Below are 15,837 nucleotides of genomic sequence, written 5' to 3'. Positions count from 1 at the left end.
TACTAGGAATTTGAGATGGAAAGTGAAGTCAACCTTATATTATTCTAACTACTTTTTGAAAATCCGCATTTTTAGAGTATATAACATTCCGTAAAAATACGGGATATTACAACACGCACTACGTAACCGCCGCGGGAGCGGAGGGCACTGCGCCTCCCTGCTGCTGCTTGACGACAACGGCGCTCCTTGCAGCCCTCCAGAACAGGCGCGCCGGCGAGCGGGATTACGAGGAGGTTGTTGCAGTTGAAGATCTCGATCATGAAGTCGTCGGGGTCATGGAAGAGGATCTGGTTGACGTTGATGCCGCCGCTGCTCCTGTCCAATGCACATTGGGGAGGTCTTCGAGACTCGAGATGTCGTGACGACGGAAGACGAGAAGAAGCACGGCCACTGGGAAAGAAGACGCGCGGCGGCCGAGGGGGAAGACGCACGGCGGCGAGGGAGATGCCATTCGTGTGGATGGTTTCCTATCCAATGGTCCAACAATGTTTGGATTATACCCCTAACTTGTATCCAATTGAACCCGATTCTGTTTGATCAAAAGTAAATGGACTATCCAACTAGATCCAAATCCAAAAAATTTAAATGCCAAAATCCAATTGGATTTGGATCTTGCCCAATCCATTCTCAAGAGTAATTCCAAGGTATCGTATCCATTGAGGCACATAAGTATATTACCTAATACTTTAATTCGTCCAAGGACACCACACTACGGATGAGGAAGGAGATAAAGAAGATTTATAAGGATAAGAATCTAAGGTACAATAGCACTAACTAGTTGTTTACTTCGGGCTACCAGCTTCTCCTGATTAAGACTAGGCAGCTGTGGTAATACCGCTTGCGCAATATACCCGGACGTGGAGGATTAGTGAGTAAACAAAGCTATCACCACTTGCCACATACCTCTACAAATTGTCGGGTATATAACACGTTTATATCACCTTTTACTAACTCTAATATATAAATCTCGTCGCGCTCGCAGCGGAGCTTCCCGCCTTCCTCCTGCTATGCGGGAGGAAATCTAGAGCGCCTAGGTGATGCACAGACGCCTAGTAAGGCAAGGCGTACGCACGCCGATCCAGGCGACCCAAACTCCCAGCAATTTTCATCGCTGGACGACTAGGGTGACCCATGAAACAAACAATATGTGCGAACTGAAGATAGAAGATAGGCAAGTTGGGGCTTGTACAATTTAATGGAACACACTCAAACAAACCAAAAAAATGCATTCTTAATTATACTTATTTATAATTATACATGCATTTTTCGTCAACTACAATGGAGAGGAAACCACTGTGTATTCTTTTATTATTAAATTATCATCTTACAACTACAAAGTTAGCTATGAAATAATCTTTCGTCAGTAGAATATCCCTCTATAGTTCAAGATCAAGAAAAATAAACAGATTGGTGAAAGCCAAAACTGTATAGTTACATTTTCAGGGATCAGTGAGAGGGGTGTTTTTTTTTGGGGGGGGGGGGGGGGGGGGTGCGCTGGTTATCAATAAATACGCTAGTGCCGAACAGAGCCAAACCCCCTCGCTGAGCTTCTTGGCAACGGTTTCCACTTTTATTTGGCTTTGCTGTTAGCATAACTGCAAACCTCCTCAGCATATCTGTTATAGACTACTTCAAGGCTCTGTGTACTTCTGCAACACTTTTGGATATGGTGCTGCATGATGTCTTGAAGATGGTACACTTCAGCCAGTAAAATATTTAGCTTCAACATCTGAGTTGGTGACACTGTACTCAACTTAGGATGGGTGCAGGCTGTGAATAGGCAGCAGAGTGTGGGGGCATGCAATGCTATCATAAATGTGCTAGTTGAAAAAATAAGGAGACTCTAGGACATCCTTCATATCAAAGTCTCCCCTCTCTGGCAATGGTGGGAACTTTAATGTAGGGAAAGATTTCTCGAAACTCTCCAACAGCTGCATCAAATATACCTTTGTTAAGAACTCATAAACGCATTTGGTGAATTTTCAAACGCTAACTCTAACGCAAGAAAATGATTTATCAACTTCTACTAACAGCTGGGATAAGAGATACATACATTTTCCAAAATAGGTGTATCATAGAGTTCCACAAACTTCTCCCGGAGTATTTTGTTCATTGTATCAACATCACAAGCATGGGTCCAATAAGAATCATGAACTCCTGCACAGATTTAGAAAAAAACATTAATAAATAATCACTTCTAACAAATGACTTGCAAAGGGCCTACCAAAACTACTAACCTGCAAAATTGAGGCCTTGCCTTTTGCAAGCAACAGCAGTCATCATCATATGAGAACCATCAAGGGAATGCACAAAGTTTGGAGGGAAAGCTGTCCTCTGCCGCTTCACCATAACCTGATTGAGTGACTCATTAAGTATTTGATTAAAATATTACACAAACAAGAGATAATGTAATTCAATAACAATAATGGGAAATAGACATAATTCAATAATGAAACCACTATGATGCACTATCATTGACGATTCAAATATAGCTTGGCGAGAGGGGGAGGGAGGGAGCAGGTGATAGAGAGAGAGAGAGCCCTCCGTCCCTCCCTGCAGGTAAATAAAAAACAATCAAAATTTGATGTAAAAGAACCTACGAACAGCACTACCCCTGCTGCATCTGTAAATTGAAAGAAACAGCTATGGAAACTAGTTCATTGTTTCTTGCAGTTCCCATGTATCCACAAAACATATGGGACTGTCAGACGAAAAGAAAAGGGTCCTTTAGTACTGTAATTAATGTCCCGCATCCATCTGACCTAAAAATAGCAACAGGCCAAAACCAAATGAAGCAGCTGGGCCTGATTATCAAAAATGAAATACAAATGGTTCAAATGCCATTCTATATCTCCATATAGCCAACTCTAATAGAAGATGAGAGATGATGTCATGCCAGGAAATTTAGATGACCAAGATGGACCAACGTTCGACGGTAAGGCCTTTCTGACACTAGAAAAGCCACTTTTTCATGCCATAACAACGGACATCTCAAAGCAACTAGTAACCAAAGGTCCCTTATTTGACCCAGAAAAAAGGAAGACTGCAATGAGCCAATGCAAAGACATTTGACCACAAGTAGTATACCTTATCAGTCTCCCGCTGAAGGGTCAGAACCTGTAATGACGTCTTAATCTGCAAGGCAAACATCAATATCAAGGTCTAAAAACAAATGGCTATCAAGGTCTGAGAAAGGAGAGATCATGAATGAAACAATTGTACTGAAACACTTACAAGATGCCTCCCTAGTTTGCGATATGGTTGAACAACGGGAAGCCCAAGAGGGGTCGTCCATTTCACAGGTTCATTTTCACAAGCGATTACCTGCATGCACAGTTGTATATCAGGAGAACTCCATTATAAACAGCAGAAATAACAATTTAACATTTCAACCAAATAAAGCGGCTGGGCTTGTCCATCAACTGATATCAGAACTGAAGGCTGATTGAGATTTGCCTTGATAAATGCAAATACTTTAGACATATTTTCATTCATATAAGTCTTTTACAGCCCTGTTTGGATCAGATAAACAGCTAGCAATTAGCTCTAGCTGATCCAAACAGGCCAGCTTAGAGTCCAGCTTTTTATTAGCCAACCACCCAGCTTTCTATAATCTCATAAACTGGCCTCACCCAGCTATTTTCAGCTAATAGGCTTTGCACACCCACAATCAATAATCCAACAACCTATAAGCTGAGGGATCCAAACAGCCCCCAGCTTTTTGTAAGATGATCCAAAGCCGGCATAAGCCTAAATGTCCATGCCGGTTTTGGTGTGCAGGTTGTTTCAAAGCTTTTTTTTTGTTTACTTTTGCCTCTGTTACTATAGAAGGAAATTCATCTCACTGGTGTATTCTTTATATTATATATATAGGGCAAGACTAAAATACAACAAGGTGCATTCTCTGTACAAAATGCACCCACCCTGCAGTTGCAACTGAGAGACTGCACCGATTGCAACTGGAAGAATAGACCAATTGCAATTGGACGGAACTGGTTGCAACTGGGCACGACCTGGTTGCAATTGGACGCGAACTGGTTGCAACTCAGACCGACCTGGTTGCAACTGGACGCAAACCAGTTGCAACTCAAACAGAACCAATTGCAACTCAGATTGACCTAATTGCAACTCAGACTGACCCAATTGCAACTGGACGCGAACCGGTTGCAACTCAGACTGATCCGGTTGCAACTGAGAGGGTGGGTGCATTCTATATAGAGAATGCACCCAGGTGCGTTATAACAAAACATATACGATATGGTAATTAAAATAATTGGCAAATAGTCAACGGAGTTTTCTAGGATTCATATAGTGGAACTAAATTTTATACAACATAAAATTCAACCCCAAAATATATTTTCTTCACAACCTTCGCAATTGCAGTTAACAACTACAAAATGTTGGATTTATTTGCCTTGTCACTCTGAAACTACCCAAACATGATACTGTGTAGTGTAATGTAGCATGGAACAACATGATATTATGATTCATGATTCAGTGTTAAAAGAAAAATATTATAATAGGCTTGTACCTTGGCACAGTCACCAAGCCAGTTCATGATACTACGGGCAGCTTGAAACATCTCACCAAGTGCTGTCAGAGTAACCTATCAAAGACAATGGGGGAAATAAAAAGGTGACTAGACAAATACAGGAGCTAGAAAGTAATCTATTTCACTTGGTTGGAACTTCCACCTTAGCAGCATAACATGACACACCAAATAATTCTGCATCATCAGCAATGACCCCCCTCTCTTTCAGCCTCCTTTTTATTTGTTCACGTGCTCCAACATAAGTGACACCATACACAGATGTCATCACAGTTTGCTTCACCAATTTTCTATCCACCTGAATTTGATGATCCATTGAAACTTAAAAGTAAGCACCAAACTATAACTTTCAATTATTGTCTATGGAACTAACAAAATTTCTTTGGTATACTACCAAATGTACATCTACTTATAATCTAACTCCCTCCTGTGTTGCCAGTAATGAATATACTACCAAATTTAGTTTATATTTAGACTGGACACCATGGTTCAGCTAGGCGCTAGGTGGATTCTAGGCGCTGACCCACTGCCTAGCGCCTAGGCGGGATTAATCGCGCCTAGGCGTTCCTAGGCATTTTTCTAGGCGGTGATTAATACACACCATATACTCTAAAAAAAAGAAAAAAATAAGGAACTAGTGGGCCTTGAATGGAAAAGAAAGACCCAAGGCAGCCCAAATAGCCCACCAGCCCACCTCCCCCACCTTATCTTTCCACCCGTGACCCCAACGCCGCCTCACCTCACCTGGTTCGACGCAACGACGCCTTCCCGTCATCCTCGCCGCTTGCCCCCGCATCCTCTGCCCCGCCGCCCTGCCTCCGCCGCCGCCGAGGTTCGTCCCCTGCCTCCTCCTCCTCCTCCTCCGAGCACCTGCCTCAACCTCCTCCGCCGCCGCCGCGCCCGTCCCCTGCCTCAGCTCCTCCCCCACCGGCAACCTCCGCCGGACGCCCGCCGCCACCGCCTAGGAGCCCGCCTAGCCCCAAATCGACGCGGTGCCCCTCCGATTAGCGCCTAATCGCGCCTAATCGCCGCCTAGGCGCCGCCTAGCTGAACAATGCTGGACACACAAAAATGATATTTGTACATTTGTCTCAAAAGGCACTTTCATATTATTGCAGCTTCTTATAAATATATTACAAATGTAATGGGCTAATGGTGGTCGAATGTACTTCAGGAACTGCATCTACTGTTATGTCCAAATGTCACAAACTCTACTCAGGGAGAACAAAAGGAGATACTAGGGCTCCATGGTGTAATGTATTAGACTAACTTCAAATTAATCTCAATAGGTAAGCTAGGTTTTGCACAGATTCATGAAAGGCACATATTACTAATCAATTGGTAATCATCATTCTTGAGAAAAAAATAGGTGATTTGCCTGTTGACTGTTCAAATTTTTAAATGAGGTGTCAACAGCCTGATCGCCTTTTTTTCTCAAGAATATGATTACCAATTGATTAGTAATATATGCCTTTTGGATAGGTTTATGATTTATATGAACAAGCTAGCCTACTTAGCTGGTTTAGCATTAAGACACCTATAGATCCTATCAGGCCTCAACCGATCCAGCTTTAGTGCCCATATATATGTGTAACTTGTCTTTCACAAACTCTTTAGCTTTCGAACTTCACCTTATCTTATCTTATATGAGGCAACATATAGTAAGGATTGAAGATACTGACAAAAAAGCAACACCTGATCAAGTATTAAACGAGCACGAGTTGCATCAGGATCTGTAGAGGGATCCTTTTGTGAATCCCTCCTCATAATTTCAACCACCCTGCAGCATAATACAAAATAATATAATATCAGCATTCAGTATTTGGACAAAATAGTATAATCATCATGAGTACAAAATAATATAATTAAATTAGTCGAATGTTGGATCAAGATGACACTACTGAAACCAAAACCAATATTTGGACAATATCTCAAGCACTAAGCAAGAAACTGTAACGTTGGCAGTTAAGACTATAAAGAAGCATCACAACAATCTTACAAGGACATATAACAACTATCAATTTTAAACATGTAAGATATCTCATAATGAGACTCCAATAATAATAGTTCAAAAAGTCTGGAGGTTAAAAGGATGTTTCCAAAAAAGCATCCCAGGTGACCATCTGGGCACCGGCCAACACCAAGCCATTGTGCTTTGCAGTATATCATGGAAGGCCATGAATTGCCAAGGTCAATTGCAACTCAGAAATAATCTTTAATATGTCTACAAAGTAAAAGCAGCTGGGTATTTAGTGCCTTGCTGTTGGTCATCGATGTCTTTGGATGGGGGATATTAAGACACTAACTACAGCTCAATGTGTATTTGGTCCATTCTTTTTCTAAAGCATAGGAAACTCTAGTATGTCACGTTTTACAACTGTTGCACAAAACGGTTCCCAGGATCCATAAGACCACACCAAATAGATGGGTCAGTAGGGTGGGGTGCCCTGGTGCAGCATATAAAGTGCTACTCCTACATCTTGAAGTACATCAAGTGCAACATGTTAACAGTTCAAAAGACAGCTGATACGGAAAAACCATACCTGGTAGCTATTCCGGAGTAAACATCTGCAGGCTTCTCTCCAGCAACTAAGTTGACAGCAATAGCTCCCAACTAGGAAAAATTTAATAAAAAAAAATACTAACTCTACTTGACATAATTGATAGATAGTTACCCATAGCAACAAAAAAACAATCTTAAAAAGAACAACTTAATCATTGAGGCACAAACTAACCTTATCCCTTCCAAGAGCTGCATAGTGCTGCAGGCCATTACAAGAACCATCCTAAGAAAAAGAAAAGCATATATCAAAACATAAACATATATCAAAACATAAACATATATTTGAGTTCTGGCCACATACAAGTACAGCCAATGGTAATGTTGAACATGGTGATCAACCGTGTTAAATGCCATATGCTCAGTGTCTTATCTGAACCGAATTTATCAATGCAATAGGCATATTCAATACACATTGGGGTACATGAGCCCTGTCAAACATGCCTGTTGCATAAGGAGTATGGTCAACTAATTTTCTATCAGGAACTCAGATAATATGAATGAACATAGTACTTAATTGTTCACTCTGTTCCTATGTTCCATGGCATTCGTTCTAAAACATCAAAAACTTGAGCAACAGAAAGACAGATGAGATCTTTAAGTTTCTCCACAAAGAATTGAGAAAGAAAATGATCGCTTGAAGAGAATATATATACCTGGTGCACAGGAATATGTGATATCGTTGTTTCTGGAGACGAGCTTCTTAAAGCTTCAGCAAGATTCATACATACTGCCAGGCACTGGAACGGATCTTCAGCCCCAAGCCACCATCGTTTGCCTTCTAATGGCCTATCAGCAGAATCAAATATTTCCTCCAAGTGATTCTCAGCAAATGCAATCCGGCCGTCATATGATAACTTATCAACACCACCAGCATACAAATTTGCTAGGTGTATCTTCAGCCAACGCAAGCCTGACTGACCAAGTGGACGACCTTCAGCAAACTCCAGAACCCCTCGACAAAGATCTGAACCCAAGTGGTTCAGGTAAGGATGCATTGGATAAGCACGACCTCTAAAATCAAGGTTGTGTGGGTAGTAAAATCCCTCTTCATCCTTCATTTTTCGAGCAACCTGTAACCAATATGTGTGCATTAGAATAGATTGTGGCACCTCAATGGATAACAATAGCAAGACCCCTTAGTCTCTTACAGCAAGTTTGAGCTCAACATCACATCTCTGAGAATGCCTTTCACTGTTTTCCTTCTTGACTGACCTCATGTTCCACCTCCACTTCTTTAGCAAAGTTTCATCTTCTGTGTCAGGCTTCTCAGGTAAGGGAACCTGAGTATATGAAACATGTCAGCATAGATCTAAAAATATCCAACGCTATCAAATCAAGTCATAACATAATCTCATGACCAATTAAATGGCTACTCACATCAGCACGATCAACCAGGTCAGCAAGCCGGCCACCACTTGACCATATTCTGTCAATAATACTAAGAACTCTTTTGTTAACCCTCCACTTCGTGCTCCCAAGAGTATTCAAGGCCTGAAACCAACAAGACATCAAAGAATGAAAACCTGAGATACACATTGCATAAACAATTGAATTTTGTGCACCAATAGGTTAACCCAAATGAAGGGCAAAATATTTCACAACCCCTCACGTGTAGGCTCCACCATCCTATGATGTGGACCAGGATAGCTCATAATTGTTTGCTTTCATATAATTGTGTCACATATTCAGGACCACTGCTCTTATACAGTGGGTTAATGGTACACATGGGCCAAATACAAAATGTCTCTGATACACTCAGCATAAATAAAAATTTAAATGTACATAAGAAGCTAAATTCGAGCCCCAGCCTCTGCACATTTGTGTGGGTAAGGCTTGGGGCTTAAAAACAACTCTTCCCCAGACCCCGCACAGTGCGGGAAGCCTACGGCACTGGGTACATAAGAAGCTAAATGGGATTTAGGAAACTATTCTTAACACTATAATTCATCTAATCTGCAAAAGTAAGAAACAGTAGATTGTACCTCAAAAACTGATTGCATCTGTTCCTTTGGAGCCCTTTTAACAGCCTCCCTCTGCTGCCGAGCACCATGGGTGCGCATCACATAGGATGGTAAAAACAGGTGTGCTCCTTTATCATATCTGTAAAAAAAAAAGAGAACCAAACAGTCAGTAGATAGATTAGCATTTGCAGACATAAAAACCATGATGTTACTAAAAAAGCTAGGAACAAATTCACTACTTATTCTGAAATGCCAAGTGAAAGAAATAATAGTATGACAAACAGAACCCATCAGCATGAACCAGGACCACATACTGAACTAATCAAAAGGTGATTGTTGATATACTTCCTCTGTTCCAAAAAGACTGTTCTTTCAGAAAATTTCAGACACATTACTAATCCTGAGAAATGACTTTGTAGCCCCTAATTAGTTATAGCAATTGTGATTGAGAACCGTGTTATTTATTTGGTTCTCTGGATCCTAAATGCATTTGCATTGGAACTAGAAAAAGTAGCATCTACTAAGCATTTGATTGGCTCCATGCACCTCTCTGTACAATTTTTTATTGATATTTGGCATTGCTTTAATTAGATGGATCCCACTACAAGCTAAAAGAACAATCTTTGTGAGACAAAATTTGAATGTTAATCGAACACTCATTTTGGGACGGAGGGAGTACTCAGCAATAACAATATATAACCAGCATCATTCAATAAAAGTGCAGTCCAATTTGTTAAGATGCATCATATAACCAAGAGAATTTTACAGGCAACAAATACGAACCCTGTCCAACAGATTGGGGGAATCAACATAGGCATGTAAGGTATGACCATGTGTTTTGCCTGTCAAGGAAAAGCATGCCCCATTACATGATCAAGGAATGCAAAACTAGGAGAAGCATTCCAGTAAAAATCAAGACTTGTAAAAGGGTCAACTAACTGTTCTATCCAGGCCTTGCCGAACCAGTGGATCACACTTGATGACACCATATCTGCGACTAAGCTTCCTGTTTAAATAAAAGACATGATATAAAATATATATTAGGATGAAGAAGAAACTACTTTTAGGACAAGAATGAATTAAGCTAGTTGCCTCTACAACTTAGTTGGAGCTGTATCTTTCATTAAAGCTCTGAAATTTCATGAAAATTAGTCTAAACTAGCATATCGGCAGCATTTTGCAGCAGGATGTCCAAATGATCTTTGGTTGCCTTTCAGCACATGTACACTATGTATAGTTTCTAAGAGGTGCCACAAATTATTTCAATAGATAGCATGGAAGAATATGAGCAGTAAAGCAAATCTCCCCTTTTCATGAAAGTTATCTAATCAAAGCATTTCCTAGTTAAACTAGAGGCTTAATCCAGTGGCAGTACAGATCTATGGGGATGCTGCATCAGGAGTCAATCTTAGAGTAAATGAGGATAACATTATTACTGTTGTTCTTTCGGCACTGTTCTCATTTCATGTCTGAAAGCAGGACGAATGTCTGGAAGACCATCTGATGACTGGCTAGCAGCTGGCTGTATATGGGCTGTTTCAATAAACAGCTCAATCAAACGACTACCGACCTGCAGAACAGCGAAGGACAATAGAAAATGGCATAAGCCAATACTGGTGCTAAGATTAAAGCAACAGATGAGGTAAAATATCTAAACACAGGATTTGTACTTTCGCATGAGCATCTTGACCCCATGGCCTGGAATCATCTTGATTCTTCACTATCTTCCTAACTTGCCGTAACTTTTGCTTTTTCATCAGATCAGTGACTTTCTTTCTTAGACGCTGTTGTTCTTTGGCAATGTTTGAGTCACAAATTTCTTCTTCACTTTCCTTTTCTCTGTTGCTTTTTCTTCTTGTCTTCTCTAGAAATCTTTGGATTCGAACCTAGTGAAGGATGGGAAAAAAAAACATGCTGGTTTATTGGCAACTGATAACATGACAGAAAATGTTGCCACCCAAATAGGTAACGATAAATAATGAGTTTGACACCATATTCAAGATTTATACAGACAAAAAAAAAATGCAAAACAATATAAACAGATTGATAAACACCTAATATTTAGCACAGCTTCAGATACCCAAGACAATGATTCAAAATTCATACTTAGGATAGTGAGTTCAAAGGGAGAACATAAGATCAATTAGATTGCCATAAACTTAACAAGGTGACTTCAAGCAGAGAATATGAAGTTTCCAGACTATCAGATTATCCAACAAATTACAGCATAAAAATGATACTACCTAAATCACTCCAAGAAGCAATAGTAAGAAACAACTATTCAATTAGTTGCGGCACTTTTCAACACTTCTTTCCCTTAAATTATATTTAAAATGGAAGGCCTGTCTTCACATCCACTCCTGTTACACAGCTTATCTATGGTGGCTAACTTTCCAGTGATGGCTAACTTTAATGGTATAAAAACAGTCAACCTACACCAATGTTCATAGACTTTACAACAATTCCCTAATTCCCGAGACACAGACTAGTTTTGGAATGCAACAGCACGTGCAGCAAACAAATAAGTGCCCTCTAAGAAACAGTTGCAAACCTCATGCTCGATAGCCTCGCCAATCTGACATGCCGCCTGGATGACTCGAACACTCCCGTCCCCACTGCCAGTCATGAGCAGTCCCATGAGCTTGTGCATAGTGATGACCGCCATCATATCAGCAGGAAGCATGTTGAAGTACGGCCCATGTGAGGCTCTGGACCCGCGGTCCGCTACGAGCTCCTGTTCTGCGGTGATTTGGTCCCGCAGCGGCTCAAACCAGCCCAGGAAGAGCGACTTGATATAGGGAAGGTTGGGCGCGAGCTTCTGCTCGCACATGTCCGCGAGGAGCTCGCGGTATTCCTTTGCGGCCTGCTCCCACGCCTCCGTTTCGACGCGGATCTGCCGGCGGCGCAGCGAGGCGTATTTGTGGTACGTCATCCCGTGCTCCGCCGCCGCCACTTGTGCTTGCTGTCCCCGCCTGTTCCGCCGATGCCGACTACGGTGGTCTCTCCCGGATGCCTGCTGCTCCTCCACCGGCGGAGGTTGATTCTTGTACGGCTGCACCCGGAAGATCTCGAGCGCGTGGTGCAGCTCCTCGGCCTCCTCCGAGGACACCGCCTCAGCTGCGGCGGCCGAGGCGATCCAACGCGGGTCCTGCTGCCACGAGGGAAAGCGCGGGGGCGGGAGAAGACTAGAGGTCGCGGGGAGAAGACGACGCTCGAGAGGAGGAGCGCGCGGGGCAGCGGCCCTCGTGACCGGGAAGGAGGAGAGGAGGGCGGAGGCGAGGCGGCGGGCAGGGAGACGGCGCCACATGAGGGGAAAAGGGGGTAGGGTTTGGGGGGTTAGGACGGGAAGCGGAGAGGAAGTGGGAGGAGAGACGGCCGCAGCGGTCGGAGCGGAGGCGGAGAGGATCAACTAGAGGAGGACATGGGGAATGGGAGCAAATATGGCGCCGCCGCCGCCAATTGGGGTAGAGCGGATTGGGGATGGCGGAAAGCCGGCTCACGCGGCTAAAACCCTCCCACTATGTACTTGATTTCGGGGTTTCGAGTCTCCGAGAACTTATATATTAGGTGTGCTAAATAAATTTGAAAATTATACCTTCTGTAAAAGTAGAAAGGTAATGACTCTAATACATTTGCACGGCCAGCCCCCATCACGAGTCGGAGATCACATCATATCTGTCAGTACCCACGAGCCCGCCGCCCGTCCTTCCTCCATTCCTCTACCTCTCACTACTAGAAATTTGCTTATTCATGATGTTTTTCTCGTGACGTTCTAATTTTTTATCACATAACAGTGCCTTATCATGACATAAGTTATCAGTTTGTCATAGATGACTTGTGACGGAGCCCAACCTACATGAAATTATGACAAAAACTAAAGAAGCGTCATAAAACAATACAAGTTTTCGTCATAAATTGAACTCAGCCATTTTTAATCCGGAATTAAATTTTATAATTAGTGTTTATTCCTCATAAGAACCCCAAATTTAATCATTCTTTTTTCTAAATTTTTCTAAAATCAGGATCTTTTATTTTGTGACTTTTGTTTGTATGTTAATTGCTATGTGTACACGCGTCCTTTTTGTGACTTTTGTTTGTATGTTAATAGATATGCAAACTTCAAAGTTTAAGTTGAAGAGTATGAAACATCGTGTACACGCATTCTTTTTGTGAACAATGTGTGTCGAAAAGTCGTGAAATCGTGTGAAACTTTTTGGTTAAGCTTTTCTATCCATAAAATGGTTCCATGCCAAAATTCAGAATTTTTTGAGCAAATTTAAATATTACTACAATTATTGAATAATGGTTTGGGGATATAAGTTTGAGTTATCTCTAGAAGAAAGTTACAATTTTTCATATCTACATGGGAAATGGGCTACAATACATGAAATACAGCTAAATATGAATTTTATAATTTTTTTGAATCATTCTGGTGGCACATGTAGTTCAAATTGTAATTTTTTTCCATAAGCACACCAAAATTCATTTAAACTATTACAAATAGTATATGAGTTAGAAAATTATTAAAACTTCTATGGTACCATTTATATGCATTACTATACATATAAAAAATTAGTTGGTGTATATAAGCCAATTATTTTTATGTGCTACTTTACAATTGTGCAATAAAATAAAAAGAAAAAAGAAAAACGTTAAGCATACAGAAATAACACAAGGCTTGTTGCAGCCCAAATAGCCCAATCATTTTGTATCGTCCATCTCCGATCCAACGCCTATGGTGCATCAATCATCAAATAAATATCCCCTTCTCCACCTCCAAACCCTACCTCCCGTTCTTCTCCTCCCCTCTCCAGCCTCACCTTAGATCCGCCGCTCCCTTACCTCCCCTTCTTCTCCTCCTCTTGCCCGCCTCACCTCAGATGCGCCGACCCCTCACCTCCCGTCTTCATGGCCGGCCCAAGCCACCGGCGGTGCCCCCTTCCACGACTCCAGCGACGTCACCCCTGCCCCACGAAGATCCGAGCCCGGCGAGGAGGTGCCGCTTGGAGCAGGTACCACGCCGAGCTGCTGCCGCAATCGATGAATCCAGGGGCGCTGTCGACGGATCCGAGCTGCTACCATGCATGGCCTCGTCGGGCGGGCCGCTGCTGCGCGTGGTCTAGCCGATGCCTCTTCTCAGTTGCCGTGCAGCCCTACAGGTGCTCCGCGGCGGTCGAGGGGATAGGGCTTGGGGCACTGAGCATCTTGCTCCCTCGCCTGCGCAGGCACGCGGCTTGCCGGCGGTGCCCTGCAGCGTCAATCCTCAAGCAATCCTCTCCTTTGTCTGGTTCTCGTTGATTTCGTGCAGACCCTAATCCCCTTCCCCTTTCCTGTTTTTTGATTTGTAGCATCAATTTCGCGGATCTGATGGTGCAAAGGCAAGTAATTTCTATACCCCTCTCAATTTCTTCCTTTTCAGCATCTGATTCCATAGGATTACATGTAAATCTCGTGAGATTCCTCACTTTCTCATTTGATCTGTGAAGGAATCGATGGATCTGCTTGTCCTCACTTGCTTCCCTTATGCTGGGCGGATTCCTTGCCTGCTGCTGCGGTAAAACCATGAGTGCCCCCCTTCTTGTAACCCCTCTGCATGGTTCCAATGATATCCAGTTGTACTTGTTGTTGTTTTCTTACCTATCTAACAATGAATGCAATACAATGCGGTTGGTTTCCCAGATCTGTGCTTTCTTTTTGTTCTGAGCATTTGCCCATGCCTATGATATTATTTTTGTTTAATTATAAGAATGATGGGAATGATATAGTCTTATATCTGAGCACATGCCCTTGCTTGTGATGATATTTTGTTATATTTGAGTAACCTTTTTTGCGGGTATATATTTGAGTAAGCTTGACTAATGATATTATATTATCTCTGTTTGTATGATGTGGGTCCATGTCAATGGTGATTGTTATGTTAATTCTAAGCACATATCCATGTCAATTGGTAAATTTCAGTGTCACTTCATGTTGAACAGGGGCTGGTCGTCTGTCTAAGTAGGAAGAGTAGCTGATTTTCCTCTTTGGTTGCTTAAATGTCAATACATCAAACTGTAATGCCTTTTGTTGTGTCATTTTTTAGTTGAATATTGTTCATTTGTGCGTGTATGGAGTACTAGAGAGTAGCTACACGAGATCAGATAAGTACTTGGCTTGCTAAATATTGGGAACTATGAAAACTGTAATGTCTTTTCTCTTGATAGATATTGTCAACTCTATCATAATGAAAGTAATGCCTTTTTCTGAAAGTAATGTTAAAGTTAATACATTAACACTTAAATGCAAATATGTTTCAATCATTACTTTTGTTGTGAAAGTAATATAGCTCTAATGTTTCTCTGAATTTTATGCTTGTAGTTTCAGTAGATATTTGGCCAATAATTCCCATTGCAAATATTGCGTGCTGATAATTGTTTGGCGATGTGCTCTCTTTAGGTTGTGGATGAGATGCAGCAAGGAACAAAGTGTTAGAAAAGATTGGTAGAGAATGAGATGCTTGGAAACAAGCCATTGCAAGAGATTGAAAATTTGAATATGGCAACTAAGGGGCTGATCCATTAATTTTTGTTACCTTCTAATTTATGATGAAATGTCTACTGCATAGTCTTGTATCTTGTGAAAATTGGTGTTGTAATTCTGAAAATGGGTTGTAATTGCTTATTGTGATTTGTGGAATGGTGGGCTGTTTTGTCTATATGGGTTGTGTATAAGACTGAATCTGGTTAGCTAATAATTAATGTTGGGTTGAAATTAGGCCCACTATG

At 41.8% G+C, this 15,837-nt stretch overlaps 1 protein-coding gene across 2 annotated transcripts; it reads right to left on the bottom strand.

The window, feature by feature from the left end:
- Window positions 1-1,279: 1,279 nt before the first annotated feature.
- Window positions 1,280-12,564, bottom strand: LOC120660067 (DNA-directed RNA polymerase 2B, chloroplastic/mitochondrial-like). 2 transcript variants are annotated; one of them, XR_005669333.1, is made up of 19 exons: window positions 11,625-12,564; window positions 10,744-10,959; window positions 10,510-10,643; window positions 10,013-10,079; window positions 9,857-9,915; window positions 9,095-9,212; window positions 8,490-8,603; window positions 8,261-8,392; window positions 7,766-8,182; window positions 7,285-7,335; window positions 7,093-7,163; window positions 6,245-6,329; window positions 4,695-4,847; window positions 4,532-4,606; window positions 3,235-3,324; window positions 3,088-3,135; window positions 2,238-2,553; window positions 2,054-2,157; window positions 1,280-1,931 (listed from the first exon to the last, which is right to left on the bottom strand). XR_005669333.1 is itself a non-coding variant. In XM_039938406.1 (19 exons), exons 1-19 carry the CDS (start codon window positions 12,378-12,380, stop codon window positions 1,821-1,823), a joined length of 2,916 nt encoding a protein of 971 aa, XP_039794340.1. In that variant the 5' UTR covers window positions 12,381-12,561; the 3' UTR covers window positions 1,280-1,820. The 2 variants fall into 2 exon arrangements, 1 of the variants encoding a protein (XP_039794340.1); XM_039938406.1 differs by having other exon boundaries at window positions 2,238-2,352; window positions 11,625-12,561.
- Window positions 12,565-15,837: the final 3,273 nt, after the last annotated feature.

This window comes from Panicum virgatum, chromosome 2N (genome assembly GCF_016808335.1).
Source record: "Panicum virgatum strain AP13 chromosome 2N, P.virgatum_v5, whole genome shotgun sequence".
NCBI classification, from domain to species: domain Eukaryota; kingdom Viridiplantae; phylum Streptophyta; class Magnoliopsida; order Poales; family Poaceae; genus Panicum; species Panicum virgatum.
This window is presented reverse-complemented; position numbering and strand designations above follow the sequence as displayed.

Coding starts and splice junctions, on each gene's coding strand:
- LOC120660067 (XM_039938406.1), bottom strand. CDS start 12,380: ATGTGGCGCCGTCTCCCTGCCCGCCGCCTCGCCTCCGCCCTCCTCTCC. Junction 7,336..7,765: donor CACATATTCCTGTGCACCAG/GTATATATATTC, acceptor TCTTTTTCTTAG/GATGGTTCTTGTAATGGCCT. Junction 4,607..4,694: donor TGTCATGTTATGCTGCTAAG/GTGGAAGTTCCA, acceptor TGTCTTTGATAG/GTTACTCTGACAGCACTTGG.